At 40.7% G+C, this 19,184-nt stretch overlaps 1 protein-coding gene across 1 annotated transcript; it reads left to right on the top strand.

The window, feature by feature from the left end:
• The first annotated feature begins 705 nt into the window (after nt 1-705).
• CLEC3A (C-type lectin domain family 3 member A) lies at nt 706-11,151 on the top strand. Its single transcript, XM_006122433.5, has 3 exons — nt 706-966; nt 2,788-2,871; nt 4,149-11,151. The coding sequence occupies exons 1-3, from the start codon at nt 855-857 to the stop codon at nt 4,538-4,540; spliced, it is 588 nt and encodes a 195-aa protein (XP_006122495.2). The 5' UTR covers nt 706-854; the 3' UTR covers nt 4,541-11,151.
• The last annotated feature ends 8,033 nt before the right edge of the window (nt 11,152-19,184 follow it).

The raw sequence follows: 19,184 nt of genomic DNA on the forward strand, positions 1-19,184 counted from the left end.
CTTCTTGGAGAGTTAGGGCTTTTCTCCACTACACCAGGGATCAACACTGAAGCAATTGATCCACCAGCTTTCATTTTAGCGTGTCTGCTTAGACATGATAAATCGTCCTCTGAGCTCTCTCCTGTCAATGCCAGTACTCCACCAAAATGAGAAGAGTACCTAGCATTGACAGGAAAGCAGCCCCCCCACCAACCTTAATGCACACAAGACACTGAAGTAAGTATGGGGACTTCAGCTATGCTATTTGCTAGTAGGTCAACTGTGGGGGTTAGTGTAGACGTGGCTTTACAAAGCTTGGGTCTGCTGTCATTGAACTCAGTGACAAAACTCCCACTGACCTTAATGGAAGGAGGATCATGCCCACCGTCTAGTTTTAATTGGTGTAGGCCAGACCCATTTTCAAGAAGCTGGATGTGGGTGTTGCTAAATTCTTCTATGACTTGTATGTCCTTGAAAGTGACAATATACTGATGAATGCTTCTTGAATGCCCATTTGCTTTTCCATGACATTCATCCTCAAGGTTTAAAATATTGCTCTTCAAAATGGAGTTCACTGATGGTAAAACAAATACATTGTTCCATTCTGGGATATGCTCTGTAAAATTGATCTGTCCCAACTGAAATCAGCAAGGAAACAGGAGTCCAAGAGGAGGAATGAGAACAACGGGTACCTTGTGCTGAAACCAGCTGAAGCATCAAACACATTTCGTAAGTAAGGAGTACAGCCAACTCTATCACTACGGTTTTATAAAGCTAACTTCAGTCAGTTCATATTGAGCTGTGGCTGTGTGATTTGCTCTCTTAGCTGCTATAGAGACTTTCTGGAAGCTTCTCATTAGCTTTTGAATAGAGACATGGCACAAACTGGACTTCTAATTTTTCTCATTACCATACTACTGCTGGATCAGACTACTAGCCAGGCTTCCAAGTTCAGAGCCAGAAAGCACAGTAAACGTAGAGTGAAAGGTAACTGGTTTAATTGGGGGGAGTATATGCAATGGGCATTTACAATATTCTTAAATATTATTTGAGTCAGTGGTTAATATTTTTAAAATGTATTATGGAAGGGTATTTGTGCCTATATTTACTCTGTTTAGAGAGAGGATTTTGTACGCATTATTTGGGTTACAAGTACTAATAAAGCAAAGTTTAATGTGACAAATTGTATTGCATAAATTTAGAATTAGGATAGAGAACCAAATAGTGTCCTCTCGACTCCATTGACTTTATTTGAGATTTTGAGTTATAATTGAGTTTGTAGTTTGGCCCATGATCTTCAGGTATGTATTAAATAATAGATATATAATGGATGTATTATATAGTGGAATGTCATGTGCATCTGATCAAAACATGCTGAATAAACTAACAGATTTCCATGGATTATTGTTGGGATTTATTTTCTATGAGCTAAAAAAGTTTTATAACTTTTAAAATGAGATATTTGTAGGCTCTTCTTCTGTTCTAGCTATTTGGAGAGTGTTGTACAATGACAGACAAAGGGAGCCAGGAGGAACTGGTGAGAAAGGTTTAGTTTCCCAATAAAAATATACAGTGCAAAGATGAAAACCTTGAATACTGTTGGGAAATGTGTATTTGATTTAAAAGCTTACCTCCCATTTTTTTTAGAAATCATAATATAGGCTACGCAGTTGGTGAATGTTTAACTTTTCATGAAAAATAAGCATCATACAGAAGTCCATTTCTTGCTGTGTTCACACAACTCTGAAAGTAAGAAGTCTGTATGATATTTGTTTTCCTTTTCAATGACTCTGTCTAGTTTTGAGTGGCTTATACCATGCTGATTACCATGATAGCTCAGAGCCCTGATTCCTCTTGTAATCTAAGGCTATGTCTACACTGCTGGGCGGGAGGGGGTTGGAAAAGGTACACAAATTGTGAACAGCAATTTGCGTACCTTTTTCCGATGTGTGTGGGGGGGTTGTTTGTTTTTTGGGGTTTTTTGGAAGTGGCTTTTCTGACATTTGGCCCATCTACACTGGGCTAAATGTCGGAAAAACCTCCTCTTTCAGAAGAGCCATTATTCCTCAGGGGAATAAGCCAATTTTCAGTGAAGACACTTTCACAGTTAAGTGAATGCAAGTCCACTTACATCAGACCATGTATCTTAGACTAGGCCTCAGATGTAAAGCCAAAACCAAATCTCTTCAGCATGCCCCAGTAACATAATAACTGTGTCTGAATTGATAGTTAAACAGCACATTAAAAAGTTGGATTTAAGTGATCTACCATGACATTTCATCAAAATTGTATGAGTATTTACCTAAGGAGAATGCAATTCAATATAAACCAATGTGGAAAATAGTTAGCTATCATATTAATACTATACTTAAGTATGGGAATTAATTTTACTAAACTTGTGTTGTTTAAAATAGTTAAATATGCAATTTTTTTGTTTATGAATATTTGTTGCTTTATGTGCAACCTGCATAAACTTTATGTTGGTATAATCTCGCTGATTTCAATGTAAGAAGATCCACGGGTGTCACAAAGCACAATCAGACCCAAGTGAACATTTTGTTTGGCTTGTAATTATTACTAGAATTGTGATTTTTTTTATAGTATTTAAATGATTGCTACTTAATGCTATTGCATTATAGCATTTTAATTATCTCTGAATATTGTGATTACTCTGATTTGTCTCCCATATGAAGAACTATGCAAATCTCATTTGCATGGAAGCCCATGATATTTTAAAAGAGCTTCTAACTTAAAGACATTCCTGAATGTGTATATTTACTTATTTATGTATTTGTTCATTCATTTAAGAAAAGGATGGTGAGCTAAAGACTCAGATTGACAAGCTGTGGCAAGAAGTAAACTCCCTGAAAGAAATGCAGGCACTTCAGACAGGTAAAACGTTTTATGAGCCTGTTTTTAATAGGAAATGTCACAAAACCTTCTTTGATTAAACCAAACATTCTCTGATCCTCACTATAATGTTCAATGGGGAATCATGCTTCTTTGACGGTGGGGTTAGCGATGTGACACTGAGATATGGATAACATCTTCCACTTGATGAAGTCAGCAATGACCTGAATTTTGGAAAGCTATACCATCATGCCTTGTGGTCTATTACTGGGGAAGCATAGCCAAAAATACATGAGATTTAATAAATGAGGCTTGTGCAAACAAAGCATTGAATGTAATCTCTCTCTTTTGAAGGACATTTCACTTGAAATTAGCATTTGAAGGGAGGCGGGTGGTGAGAAAAATGACTGGAAATGAAGCCCTAAACAGTTTTATGTACTCGGTATGTTATTTTGCCAGTGGTGATATTTATCTATAAATTGCCCAGAGATTTGAATTATGAATTTCCAATCAATATCTGATGGTCAGGACATACTGAATTAACCTTTCAGCACCTTCTGTCTTCCATTTATTTACTAGGGACTAGACTTAGCTAATGCATAACATGCTTTACTTTGGCACTTAAATGTCACAAGTATGAAAAGACCTTTAGATACTTGTCTTTGGTGTAAAGCCAAGAATACACCTACTTCCTGACAACTAAACAAGCTCTGCCAACAATATAAACATCCATTTCTCCTCAGCGTATGTTTTGAACCCGATGAGGTGAAGTCAAATGCGTAAAGTTGGCAGTTGGAAGTATTTACAAAAATAAATGAAGTTAAATAAACAACAGGCCTAAATCGCTTTTGTGTGTACATGTGCTCTCAAATAGCAGCATAAAGAATCCTTGAGGAAATTTAATTCCTGGGTGTATCCAAGGCCGAGAATGGTCCCCAAAGTAGGTTAGTATAAAAAGCTTGAAGATGAGATTTTCAATAGCTCTTTCTGGAGTTAACCTCACAAGTCACAAGTGGGATTTCCAGTGGGACTTGGGGCCTCATTTTCTTGGGGACTTTTAAAAATCTCCCATTAAAAAGTCAACTCTGTTCTACAGTGACCCTAGCCACTTTACCAGCCTACATGGAAAATATTCTTGGAGCTCCCCACACCTGCAAAAACCTGCCTACAAACAGCCAAATGCACACAATGAAAAAAACCAAAAAAAACAAAGAAAAGTTGAATAGGTGTGAGCTGCTCTCCTGCCTCTAGAACTGGTCCAAACCCTATTTTAATATGTTATTTTGTTTCTTTACATGTTCAACCATATCTATTCACAGTCTGTCTTCGTGGAACAAAGATCTATAAGAAGTGCTACCTGGCATCAGAAGGTGCCAAGCACTTCCATGAAGCTAATGAAGACTGCATTGCCAAGGGAGGGACACTGGCTATCCCCAGAGATAATGAAGAAACTAACTCCCTTCGAGACTACAGCAAGAAAAGCCTGCCAGGGGTTGCCGATTTTTGGTTAGGTATCACTGACATGGTAAACGAAGGGAAATTTGTTGATGTCAATGGGATGGCTCTAAACTATTTCAATTGGGATCGCTCGCAACCAAATGGGGGAAAGCGTGAAAACTGTGTCTTGTTTTCCCAGTCATCTCAAGGCAAGTGGAGGGATGAAGTCTGCCGTACTGTCAAAAGATATATTTGTGAATTCCTGATCCCATAATTCCATTCCCATTAGCTGCATCAGTGTATTTGGTTATTAAGATGCAGTTTTTGCATGGGAGTAATTCCTCTCTCATACAGCAGTCAGTTGTACACACATCCCACAATACACAAACTTCACACTAAGCAAGAATTTTCTTTATTAATTTATTTTTCCATTCATTGGTTAAAAAGGTTGTATTTAGTGAGGTCTTTCACCATGCAACTGTCACATATGCTGTATGTGAATGTGCATAAAGTTTGGTTTTGAGATGTAGTGCATAATATTTTGCCATACTCTCACAGTATGATGTTCATCTTATCAACATCGTAAAGTCAAACCCCATCACTCAGACTCATAGAGTAAATATCTCTATAGATTAGTCTTTGCTTAAACTCCATGCAGCACTCTGGTCAATATATATGGAAGTTCCATACATAGAATGTTCACAAGCGCGTGAAGATTGCTAGCAAGAGGCTATGGAAGCTTAAATAGGACTTTAGTGCAGTGGAACTCAACAACGTGGCTCTGAAATGAGATGTTGATCTAAAGGAAGAACAAATGAATAAAAGCTAATGTTATTCTGAAAGATTATGGAGTTTAAAATGACACTTTTCTAGAAAATGGGGAAAATACTTCCACCAGTGAATGAGACATCAGCCTGACTAGAAATGTTTGCTTCCACTTAGATTGTTTGTATTCTTTTTAAATGTAATGCATGTTGTTTAGAATGTTCTTCTGCCCATTCTGAAATTTAATGTCAGGGCGAGAGTATACTTTTAGCTTGCCCTCCATAATAAGGAGCAGAGAACAAGCATACCACCCAGAAGGAGCAGTATGCTCAAAAACATATTGACTTCTGAGGCTCCGTGATTGCATTGCAGAGGAGTAATTTATAGCACCCTTTTGTAGGTAGGTTGATAGGAAACCAGTTCCATTGCTTGGCATATAGGGATGGAAGAGCCATGGATTCACCTGTAGGCCATGGATTCACCTGTATTACATGGAAATATCTAGGGCACAGCCTCTGCACCCACCCACGGATGAGCCTGGCAATTAACACAGCCCAAAGAGAGGGGGACTCTAAGGCTACGTCTACACTGTTGGCTTTTGCCAGCAGAGAGTATGCTAATGAAGTGCTCATTAGCAACTTTTTGCGCTTCATTTGCATAATCTCTGCCCAAAGCTTTTTGCGCAAGAGGTTTTTGCACAAAAACTAGCAGTGTAGATGGAACCATTTTGTGGGGAAAAAAAACCCTTTTGCATAAGATCCTTATGCCTCAAAAAAGGAGGTATGCAGATCTTGCGCAAAAGGGGTTGGGTTTTTTTTGCACAAAACTGATCCATCTACACTGTTAGCTTTTGTGCAAAAACCTCTTACACAAAAAGCCTCGGACAGAGATTATGCAAATGAAGCATGAGAAGTTGCTAATGAGCACTTCATTAGCATACTCTCTGCGGGCAAAAGCCAGCAGTGTAGATGTAGCCTAAGATCCTACCTACATCTCTGTGAGCCTCATTAGTCAGGGGACAATCTAGCCACATTAAATGCTAGCTGTGGAACTGTTTTGTATGTATTGGTCATTCAAAAGATATTGTCCTTGTGCTTCTGCTCTGACTTGCTTACATGCAAATTTCCAGTTAAAGCACCTGATGTTTTCAGCGTGGAAGAATTACACTTTTTTTTGGCTGTTCTTAATCTTTCAAAAGAGCGAATAACTTCTATTCATTTAGAGAAATGCAAACCAAAGAAAAAAAGAAGACAGCCATATACTTTTCTTTGCAATCACGCAAATACTACAATCCAATGAAGTTTGCAAATCATCTCTTGCATCCTAAAATCTGTTACTTGGAAGTCAACTCTTAGTTTTTCTTTTAATTGTACAATACATCTTTAATTGCCAATAAATCAAACACTATCGGGTTTTTGTTTTTGAGAACACGCAGATGTACAATCAGCACTTCAAAAATATACAAGGTTACATGCATTGTGGTTCTGTAAACATTGCGTACACATCTTGTACAAGAGAGAATTCCATCAACATCTGTGAATTCCATCTCAAGAGGCATTGACAAGATGGTATTCAGACACAGATTAGATTTGGGACAGGGCTTAGATTCATGTTCAAAGCCAAATCTGGGCTAATGAGTTTGTCACCAAAATCTTGTAAGCCTCTGGCCCAAAATACTAGAAATCATGAGAGTTCAGCTCTTCTTGTGACATTTTTGTCATCTTGAGTTCAGTTTCTCATGTGACTTCAGCAGCATCAAATACAGAAAATAGGCCACTTCTGAATTCAGATCAACTCAAGAACTAAAAGCATTGTAGCAGATGTGGGGTCAGTGATCCAGGATAAAGAATCCACTTCCAGTTGTGCCACCATTAGCATTTGTAAGTGGAAGCTGATAGCTCTGGATAAATGGTTTGTTCATCCACAGATCTCTCTAGCCAGCAAGGGTCAAGGTCACATAATTACTCACAAAGTAATCACCATTAGGCTGATTTTTACCCGGCCAGGAGATCACCAAAGATAATGCATGGTACTGCAGGAAATGGTGCACCACTCTTTGATAGGTTCACTCTTCCCATTGATCTAGCACTCCAAATGGACACTAGAGGACATGTCAGTGGGATCATATTCCAGGTAAAATGCTATGCCAAAACCCTGACCACATCTAATCATTTGCTGCCCATCACCCTTATCACAAGAGTAACAAAAATCAATGTGAGTTCCACAGGCAGATTTCACTGTGGATCATTAGCTAATTAAACTCTCCCGCAGTATCAATCAAATAAGCTTTTTTCTTCTTCTTCCCCTGTTGTGTTGTGTTGTGTGTACTGTCAAACAACTGCCTGCTTCCATTCCCGTAGTGGCCAATGATGCCTGCACATATGGAACCATTTAATACATCTATAGTTATTCTGACTGCACCTTCATTGGTGAAATAATTATTTCTCTAGATGAGGAACCTTCAATAGATGCTTGATTGTCCACCTTGCTAGCCAGCCTACAAATTAACTTGCTTTGCTCCCATAATTTATCAGGACACTCTACACTCTACTAGCATCTTAGAAGATGCTACAATCCTCATTTGGTTTTGTGATGTAAATAAATGGAGAGCCTGTCAGTAGTTTGATTTGGTCTTGTGAGTGCCTATTCATTGGGTTAGTTATTATAGTTTTTCAGATATATTTATATAATTAAGTTCAACATGTAATTTCACCACAGTTTTGGAAACCTAGTCACATGTGCAGTAGCACAACTATCTACCAAATTCCAAGGGGTTATTCTTTATTTTGACTCAATTTCCATCCATTTACTTTTGATAGCAGCAATATAAACTGACTGTGGACACCACGGGGGACATTTTTCTACATATAGCCTGTTTATTTGTTTAACAAAGTGTGTGACATAAGTGCCAATTAATTACTTCAAAAAGTTAGAGCTTGTATGAAAGACTCACACTTAGATGATTTGTCTAATAACTGGAATGTCTGAAGTAGACCAGAAAGAGAGGGTGAAAAGGCAGGTCAAAGAGGATGGAATGGTTGGCAGGAAGTTGAGGGTGGGCAGCAGGAAGTGGGCAGGGGAAGGAGAGGAGCAGGACAAAGGAGGAATTGGAAAAGATGGAGAGGAGGAAACAGAGTGATGGTAAGAGTCAACTAGTGGTAACTGGATCAAATCAAAGACTATTCCTCTTCCCCTATTCATTCACATCCATGAATGGGTCACTTGCTGAGCTGCACAGAGCTTTGCAGATGTGGCTCTAGAGAGCAGTGACTACAGAGTCCTAGAAGGACCTTGTTAAGTAGCACAGAGGATCCTCTTCTATTGCCCCCAGCCTCACTCCTCCACCCAGACTACCGCATCCTGCAGACACTATTAAGCAAAGGCACAGAGATGAGTACCGTCCTATCTGCACAGAAAACAGAGCCAGAGTTCACCTCTTTGCTCCTCTCTCTCCAAGAGGGCTAGCGTGGCCTCAAGAAGGGTCTGAGAGCACTAACAAGACACAAGCTGCCACATTCCTCTGCCTTTCCTCTAACTGTGATCATGGAACATATTGCATGGAGCCAGAGTGACGTGATGGTAGGCGCTGAGTGTTTGATGCCTGATGAGGAAACAACCTGTCCCAGATGGTGTGAATGACTGAGAGCCCAAAAGGGGAATGTATTTCCTAACCAAGTAGCCTAAGCTCTATGCTGTAGCTGCAGAATTGAAGAAGACTCCACTTTTATCCCACAATGATGAGTGAAATGGAGAAAGCTCCCAAAGCAACACTCTGTGCTTGGGTTCAAGGTAAAAGGGACAAGATGGTGAGCAGCAGGAACAGCATTGAGCCACAGGCCTTGAGTAGTCATGGTACAGTGGGACTCACACTTGTCTTTATATAATCACAGCTTGGGGAACACTGACATAAATCCCACTCTCTTTGAAAGAGAGGGTAAAGCTCTTTTGAAGAATTCTTATCCCAAGTACTCAGATGCTACTGGGACGGAATCTGTAGAAGCATCTTGACAGACAAAATAACTAGCCATCACACATGTAACCATCAGCTTCATGTAGCATGGAGACTCTAATTGACTATTTCTTCCCCTTTTTCCCACTCCCTATCCCTTATTTATTTTGAAACTGGATCTTTAATAACTCCATTCATCTGAAGAAGTGGGTTGTGCCCACAAAAGCTCATGATACCATCTACATGTTTTGTTAGTCTTTAAGGTGATCCATGACTATTTGTTGTTTTTTAAGTTTAGCCACCAGACAGGCGGGGGAAATTATCCATTTACAAATTTCTTTTTTTCCAACTTTTCTATGCTTTAAATAGTTTGATTCTTCATCTATGGTTGCTAAGAATAATTAATTGCAAAGCATTAATTAACTTTTTATTTTACTTTGATTATTAGTGAAATAATTTAACACAAAAATAAAAACAAGGAAACTATTGATGCCTGGTTAAAGAAAATCAAAATGGGACAAATAGAATATCAGATTCAACACAATATAAAACTATTTCCAAGTCATGTAGTGATCATGCAACTTCTGTTCTTCATGTTCAAAAAATGAGACCAGCCTTTTAAGAATTTAGCTTTTGTTTTATCATACATATAATCACTTCAAAGTTATTTTCATTTCAAAATGTTGGAAATGGAACAATGAATAGTTTTTTTGAGTATTTTTTTAATGTTCACCATTTGTATTGCAAATGTTAATGAACTCATAGACATTTTGGCTACATCTACATTGCACTTTCTTGCACAAGAACGTATGAAATGAGGCATGGCGATGAATATTGCCGCACCTTATTTTCATACTTAATGAGCCTCCATTTTTGCTCAAGGGGCTTTTGCACAAGGAGGAGCAGTCTACAGTGCTCCTTCTTGCGCAAAAACCCTCTCTTCCGCAAGAGCCATTCTGCCTGGAAATAAGCGGCAAAATGGCTCTTGTGCAAAAGCCCCTTGCGCAAAAATGGCAGCTTATTAAGTATGCAAATGAGGTGTGGCGATATTCATCCCCGTGCCTCATTTGCATATTTTCTTACACAAGAGAGCTCAATGTAGACATAGCCTTTGTGTTTGCCCAAAACAACCATGGTCTCTGGTAAATGAGACATCTTAATAATTGTTTCGATAAAAATTGCAAAAATAGGCCCCCTTTTTATGAAAAAATTGACAGTCAACAATTATTAAATGTTATTTCTGAAAACAGGCCATTTTAAAATAAAACATGCTTTTGTTTGAAAAATGTTGGCTACCTATAATCTGTATCTATATTTGATTTTATATACAATATGAGTGTATGTCAAGATTCTCAGTATTTCTTTCATCCAGCAGAGGTCCATCTTTCCTTACTGAAACCCAGACAGAGTTTCAGACTAGTTACATACACACAGAGGGAGAGAACTACCAGTTCCCTCAGATGATTTTTTACTTCAATATAATCAAATGTAGATTTGGTTAACAGTACATGACAGAGACTGAAAACCGAACAAATGTAATAATTGAAAATGGCTTTGGGGGCCTGTGAAACCCATGACCACAGAGAACGTAAGTCTTGAATTTAAGATGGACTGTGGGTCTGTGATAGTCTGAACTCAGTGATTGGGGTGGGGAGGGGGCTGTCATCTTCATATGAATTATTAAAATTGCCTTGGTATCTCAGTCAGAGGCAGGACCCTATTGTGCCACTAAGGACAAAAACACCACTCCTGTGCCAAACAGCTTATACTCCCTCTTTCTTCTCCCTACTGGTTTCATAACCTCTGGATCTGGATTCATCCCCTAACCAGACCTTCCAATCATTAATAATTTGCTTTCTCACATCTCACCTGTAATCCCACTGCTGTTTTTCTTCCAGATTCCCCTTCTGCTGCCTTCCCCCTGATTCCAAACTCTGATGCTTCCTGCTCCCTTGCACACGGTTGTACAGCACCTTGCATAATGGGGCCCTGACCGTCTTTGCAGCTCCCAGGTGCTCCCATAATATAAACACAGACACGATCACTGTGTTTTGATCCCTGTCAGAGCAGCGCCTAATAGTTGGTTAAACAGTAATTTCCCAGTGATGATTTTCCTTAGATGGCAGACCTGGCAATTAGCTGTTTCCTTGGGTTGGCGGGCATTCAATATGGTACATATTTTGTAACTGTTAAGTAACTTACAATAAAAGTAATCAAGATCTGGAGTAGAAATTGCAGTAGTGACACCTAGTGGTCACTACAGAATAAGGTAGTTCATACCTTGTAAAAAATGCCACATGATCTCCGAAGTAACGCCAGTAACAAGCACTGCTAAAACAGCTTTTTCTCCCCCCTTTCTAATTGAATGCTAAAAAAAATCAGTTCTGTTTAATGCAGCGACCCACCTGTTATTACATTAAGAAGGAATCCATATTTTAGGAGTCTTCATTAACACCTAATTAAATGGTCCCGAAAGCAAATTGTTTGACTTATTTCTAGTTCATTTAACTGATGATGTCGCATGTTCAACCTATGTTATGAGACTTTGCTTAGACTGGACCCTTGTGTGGACAGCCAGGCCAATGCAAGAAACGCAGCATCAGGCATACTCTTGACAGGTCTATGAGCCCAGATACACGTGGCAGGTTCTCAAGAGGGCCAGTTCTGGGAAGAGATGGGAACTTCTCTTATCTGTTCTGCCAGCCAGTGTAATTTGAGGACACCACGTAGCCAAAGGGTTAGTTAGAGGTGCACAGGCTCTGAGTAACTATAAATAGCCCAGTTGTGGATATAGGGTTGTGTAGTGGCAGGACAGAACAGAAGCAGTGATATGGGGATGGGGTATATGGAGGAGCAATAACTAATTGTACAGCTCTTTAACAATGTGTTGTGCAGACCCTGGAATGGCAGCAAATAGAAGGGGCATGAGCCACAATCACTTTCTCACTGGACCGCAGCATTTAGTGCCAGGCCTGTGCTATGATCCTTCCTCAGCTTGTCCTCAGATAGGGAAAGCACTGCCTCTAAGTTCATGCATGGGACAGAGAGGAGGAAGCCTATGCTGCAGCCAACATCTGCCCCAGATACATTGAATTGGCTCATACTACACAGGCAGCTGGAGGCATTCTACAGACACAGATGCCCAAGACTGGCTAATTTGGTGCTCCAAGCGAAGATGGAATTTGGCTTCTTTCAGGCCCCTTCTCCCAAACACAACCCTAAATCCCTTACTCTGACTACATTAGTGCTCTGTGCTGCACCAGGTGGCACAAATTGTTATCTGCAGCTTTCCTACCTTAGGTTCTTCACACACACCCCTACCTTTCTCAGCAACCCATTTGTTTACTAGCTAGTCTTATCTTGTATCACCCGACTCTTTTATGTCTTGTGTCTTCTTCCTTGTTCTCCCTATTTCCCGCCTTTCTCTCATCCTTCTCCATAACCTTAATATGTGCCCAGCAGGCTGCTGAGAAGGGAACTTGACTGGAACCCAAATATGGTTCCTTTTGCAGCCAGATGCAGTACTGTCCCACCGTGCTAGCTAGGCACATGTAAACGCTGTTACATACAGGTGCTGGGAAGATTCTCTTTCACCTCCAGACTGCATCCCTCTGTTGGCAGAGGGATGCAGTCTGGATGTAGTCTTTGGGATATTTGCAGTTGGACTAAACAGAAAAGGACAGTACAAAAGTGAAAGGCATTGGGACTGGTGAAGAGTATCACAGAGTCCCCCCTTAGGACTAAGGGTTATTTTTTAACTCTCATCCTAAACTCAGCCAGCATCTTAAATCACCCTCCTCACTTAGAAATTCAGAATTCAGTGGGACATTCCACTAGGCTGGCTTTGGCTGCAGTAGCATCTGCTGGGTGGATGTCCAGATGTAATGGATTTCAGTACAAATAGTCTGCAAAGTAGAAAGGAGTCTAGGGGGTTCTAGTGAGAATGAACCTGGGAACCCAGAGTAGGAAGCCATTTTGCAAATTCTGAATTTCAGGATTCTTGCTTGTAATATTCAGTTTAAACTTTCCTCTGCAATAAAAAAAACAGCACTGTAGGCCACAGTAGCAGCTGTGCTAGGGTATATGGTCCTTCAGTGTCATCTGGAAGGGATGTGACAGCCCTCTTATGTCCCTCCCTGTTGGGGTCTGTAGAAAAAAAGGCCCACAAAGCAGTATGGGGCTTGGGATATTAATCCAAGGTTACTAGTTTGAAGCATGTCCCTGAGCTCTGTCAATCAGATACAGATGTGACTAGAAAGCCTCAAAGCCTTTAAAAGGAACTTTAGTCACATGACAGTAACTGGAGATAGGTGTTTGCTAGTGGGAGAGGGGAGCAATTGTGTGTGCTGAAGATGCCAGAATTGCTGTCTGCCTCAGGACAAACTGTTGAGTTGCATGAAGGGCATATGGCCTGAGGCTTAAACAGTTTGTGTTTTTTACTCTGAACAAGGAATCTGTGAGCAGCCCAGAAACTGGGGGTTATTTTGCATAATATGGGACTCCTTTGAACTGTCTCTTAACACATCTTGGCACAGACCCATCCTGCTCCTCATATGCTTCTCAAGGAATCTCTTGCTAAGATTTCATGAAGCCATCTCCTTACTTCACCACTAGCAATGAAATGAAAGCAAAGGGCAGCCAGTAATCAGCCATCTTCTCCACAGAGATTGCTCCAGCTGACATGATTCTGAAGATCAGATTTTTTAAATAAAAAGAAGAATGTGCTGACATGCAATCCTAAGGCTATTTATGCCCTCCCTGATTTCTATGCTGTTGCCTTTATATAGATGAATGCAGAATCTGGCCTATGGAAAATGGCTCAATCTGTGATTCTTCTGGAATTGGTGCCTGGGGGGAAGAAAAAGAGTAAAACTTAAATATTTATATTGTCTCTTTTAAAAGAGCTCTGCTAAGCTGTGCTGTTTATTTTTTTAAAATCCTTTGTGGCTTGCAATTATTCTTGAGGGTTTGGAACTGTTTCCTATTGACTGTCTATTTAGAAGACTGAGAGGTTTTTTTTTGTTTTTTTTTCCTGAGTTTCCTTCACAAAGCATTATCCCAATGTAGTTTCTTTTTTGTTAACTTCCTTGTCTGTGATCAGTTCAGTTAACAAGGCAAGTAATGTCAGACCTCAAATACTACACTGAAGAGTGCCCTAGAAACATTATATTGCATAATTGGGGGCTGGTTCCTTTCTCTCTTACAATGATGTAAATGGGGAAAGACTCCATGGATGCCAATGGGCCTGTCTCTTGGTTTCCTTTTCCTTACATTCAAAGCAGGCATTGAAGTGAGGAATAAAGGTGTATTTAAGCAACTTTGAACTCCCTATATTCTGAAGCAGTCTGGGTCAGCTCAGCTCCTGGTGTAAGTTAAAATAGCAGGTGGACTCTGAGAAGTAAGAGGACAGCTGTGCCAGAGTGAAGGCCAGCCAGTCCCCTCTCCCAGCCTCAATACACACCTGCATCAGTGACTGGGAGCAGGGTCAGCCCAGAGACCTTATGCTGCTCTTAGTACAAGGGTGCATTCAAAGGTTTGTTGTCTCGCCTTTGTGCTTCCATTAGGGATGCAAAGGTTTAACCGGTTAACTAGTAAGCACTGCCTTACCAGCACGCTTACCAGGGTAACCAAGTAACCGACACCTGGCCTGCTGGGGCAGTCCCCTGCCTGTGGCACGCTGTGTGTGGGGGAAGGGAGGGGGTAGCTGCTCCAGCCTTGCTGGCCCACTGTGCTGCAGCCGGGGGGGCTGCTCCAGCTACCCCCCTACAGCACAGTGGGGCTATGTCTACACTCTTGGCTTCTTGCGTGAGTAATATGCAAATGAGGCTAAGCATGGAATATCGCCGAGCCTCATTTGCATACCTAATGAGCCACCATTTTTTTCAGAAGAGGCTCTTGCGCAAAAAAAACCTCTTGTGCAATGCCATTACACCTATTACTTGACAGGAAGAACAGCATTGCGCAAGAGGGTTTTTCTTGCGCAAGAAGGGGCAGTGTAGAGGCTCCTTCTTACACAAGAGCCTCTTCTGAAACAAAGGTGGCTCATTAGGTATGCAAATGAGGCTCAGCGATATTCCACGCTTAGCCTCATTTGCATATTACTCGCGCAAGAAGCCGCGAGTGTAGACATAGCCTGGCTGTTTAACTGGTTAAGCCTATAGTTTAACTGGTGAGCGATTTGCATGGGATTTTATATCCTTAGCTGCCATTGCAGCATGAAGTGACCTTCAGGGTCAGAGAATCAGCACAATGAGGGTGTGGTTCTGAGCAACTTGGTAAAACGCTTGGTACATCTACACAGCAGTGCTATTTCGGAATAACTGACATTATTCCAAAATAACACAGTCTGCATGTACACTACAAGCAGTTACTTCGACATAATGTCAAAATAATGTTGAACTGGAGGACTTCTTACTCTGACTCCTGTAACCCTCATTGTACAAGGAGTAAGGGAAGTCGGAGGAAGGGTGTTCTTCCTTGGACTTCCTGCTGTGTAGGCAGCGCCAAAAGCCGAATTAAGCTATTTAGTCTTAGGCTAAGCAATTGACGTAGCTCAAGTTGCGTAGCTTACTTCGGCTTTAGCCCTGCAGTGTAGACGTGCCCTTTGTGTCTTCTTGTCAGAGGCCTGTGAGGTTCTGGTGCTGACATGAAACAAGGAGAAAACTGGCAGCTTTGAACAAGCTTTGCTCTGAGTTTTGGGGCTATGATCTCTTTGAAAGGCATGTTTGTAGAAGGGCCAGTGAATGGCCTGTGTTCAGTACTGGCTTAATGAACGGGATTGAATCATTGTAGTAGCAGTGGCTATTGTGGCATCTTATTGTTACCTCACAGCATCAAAGAGCAAGCTGCTGGTCTATTCAGGGTGTCCAATGGAAGAGAGGAAAGCTTCTGCCAAGCAGAGTATGTGCTAACAAAAGCAATTGACTTAGGTGTGATGGTCTGTGCCATAGGGAGAGGTAGGTATATAAGCCAGGGCCCCCTTCCCAAGAGCCTCCCACAAGAGAACAGTCCTTGCTCTCCTGGTGCTCTTGGGGTCTCTGCTCCTCACCTAGAACAAGGTGACAAACAGGTAATGGAGAGAGATGGGGAGTGGGTAGGGTTCAAAGAAAAGGATCAGCATGTATGCAGGAGCGTTCTGCTGCAGCCTAATGAAGAGACAACCTTCCACATGCATGGAGCAGTCCCCAGAGAGCAGAGACATACCTTCCAGTGGTTGTACCTACGCAATATAGCCCCATATAGTCCCCCTAAATAAGGCCATTTCCACAAGTCATGTGCTTCAGCCCACATCTAATCCGCAAAGCACCTTTGAGTACATGCTGGCTAAGGTGGGTTTGCTGAAATTGGGGGCAGAGTACTAAGAAAGAAAATAGCTTTATCCAGACCTGAAAACCAGTAAATGCTCTCTGCACAAGAGCCCTTCCAGGGAAATGCAGCATGGAAAATTCTGCACAAATAGATCAAGTTGTCCGGGTAGCAAAAGAATATAGGTAGCTCTGCTGTATAAATGTTTCCAAACAAAGCTGGCACCACCACTTGTAAAAGCAGAGTTTGAAAATCCCCTGCTGCTTCAAATAAATAATATGCTGTTGTGATGAGCTGGAGTCTCTCTATAAGGCCGCTGGATCACCAAGCTGTCAGTGATTAATAAACTCCTCAAACAAAACACTCTTCACTTAGCAACTGTAACATGAGTCATAGTTTTGAAAATATTTCCCAGGATATTTAAGCTTCTCTTCAGCTTCCCACTCATCCTTAAAAGGAATGAATTAAAGTAATGTTACCCGCAATTCCAGTTGGGCACCAAGTGATACGTTTTTGCACCCAGCATGTGCCTACCTGGTGCGTGTAGCTGTTTTTGTTTTGTGGAAAGAGGACCCCTTTTGCAACACAAGTAAATTTAATAAAAATAGCACAGTCTCAGAAGAGTAGGCATGTTAGTGTGCATCTGCAAGAACAACGAGGAGACCTGTGGCACGTTAAAAACTAACCCGTATTTGGACATAAGCTTTCATGGGTAAAACCCACTTTGTTCTATGCATCTGACAAAGTGTTTTTTAACCACTAAAACTTTTACCCAAACAAATCTGTTAATCTTTAAGGTGCCCTGGGACACCATTTATTTTTAAAAGTAGCTGAAATTTTCTTTATTGGTTAAAAATGTGCCCCTGAAATCAAGGAAAAGCCTCCCACGGACTTAAATGATCAGACCTCCTCTTCTCCCTGCCATTCCCACTAGCTTTTGACCACTTCTGAATAGAAAACCAGACAGAATGAATACAGCCATCCTTAAAAACTGGGATTTTCCAACGCACCCTAAGGAAATTAGGTGCCCAAATCATTTTGAAATTCAAAGAGGCGGGTGCCTACCTTTTTATGACTCCTCTGAAAATCCCAGCCTTAATGAAACCACTGGAAGTATCAAAATTCTGCTCACCAAATATGCAGAATTTGGCTAAATCTGGCTTAACATCCCCCATGTAAGTGCAGGGGAACCATATTGATTGCAATAGTGTTACTCCGGGTTTACATTGGTGGGGCTAAGGACAGAATTTGCCCTGTACATTTGAGTACAGCCACAAAATTAATTTTTGTTCATGAACTAAAGTAGGACTGGACCCTAATTCTCTGCAAATGAACAGCTGGTAAAAGTAGCCACAGTGTTACATGTTATACCCATAAGCTTCCTATGTTCAAAATTAATTTAGAAACCTAACTTCAGCATTTCTTTTTCTGTCCATTGTTAAGCCTTATTTTCAGTCCTTCTGCCTCCACCCCTCACATTCCCTCTGTAACTTATACATATCTGAGCACACACACACACACACACACACACACACACACAAAATCTTTTACCCACAAGTGTAAAGTCTAACTGTGAGAATCAGGTTTTCTTGAATTCCAGCCCATTTTGTCTTCCAGATATCTTTATACAGAGGTTGAAAGTAACTAAGTAGAAATACTTCATTACATTACTCAAGTAAATTTTTTTGGTATTTGTCCTTTACTCAAGTAATTTATTTTTGTGATACTTTGACTTTTACTTAAGTAAGTTTGGTTTTTTTTAAAGAAAATAGCGTGCTTTTTACTCCACTTTAATTTCTGGAAGTGCTTAGTTACTCACTACTTCCAGCAACCCACTGACAGTTGTGCAAGCCAACATTCTGATTTGCTAAAACACAGCCACATGCGTATGGGTGCCATTTAGAGGGGGCTACATACCAAGTTTGAACCCTTGGATTTCATATTTGAGGTCTGCTTAAAGCTGCATGCCCTGGCTCCAAATAGAGTTTGAGGGCTTGCAGCTTTGCCTTTGGGGCAGAGAGTTTGTTATAAAAAGAGGGAGGCAGGTGAATAAGAATAATAAAAGACTGGTCATGCTAAAATTTGACACTTTGCGCGGGGGGGGGGGGGGAGGCTCAACTAAGACTCTAGTTATCTCACCCATTACAAAGATAGCTTCCCCAATTATCACCTCTAATATCATTAGCTCACAGACATTTACCTTCCCCACCCCTGCATCCCCCTTCTGTTCTGAAATTTGATTTGTCCTTTTCATATGTGTTCTTTTTTTTTAATTGTATCCTTTGGTATATATGGTTGTGACTATTTTCTTCCACTATTTGATCTGAGGAAGTGGGTCTGGCCCACGAAAGCTCATCATCTAATAAACCATCTTGTTAGTCTTTAAAGTGCTACATAGTCCTGTATTTTGCTTCACAACACTAGGTAACTGAGCAACACAATAACAGATAGAATTCAGTGTTGATAAGTGCAAAGTGGAAAAGTATATCCCAACTATGCACACAAAAAGGATGGGATCTAAAATAGCTGTTACCATTCAAGAAAGTGATAGAAATGTAGCCATGATCTGAGGAACTGGGTCCGGCCCACGAAAGCTCATCACCTAATAAACCATCTTCTTAGTCTTTAAAGTGCTACATAGTCCTGTTTTTTGTTTCATTCAAGAAAGAGACCTTGGAATCATTGCAGATAGTTATCTGCTCGATGTGCAGTGCAGACTAAAAAGCTAACAGAATATTGAGAATCATTAGGAAAGGAATAGATAAGACAGAAAATAACATATTGCTTCTATATAAAGTCATGGTATGCCCACATCTTGAATAGAGCATGCAGATCTGGTCACCCCATCTAAAAAAAGATGTATTGGATTTGGAAAAGATACAGAAAAGGTAAGGAAAAG

Source organism: Pelodiscus sinensis, chromosome 12 (assembly GCF_052426305.1).
Source record: "Pelodiscus sinensis isolate ZL-2025 chromosome 12, ASM5242630v1, whole genome shotgun sequence".
NCBI classification, from domain to species: domain Eukaryota; kingdom Metazoa; phylum Chordata; order Testudines; family Trionychidae; genus Pelodiscus; species Pelodiscus sinensis.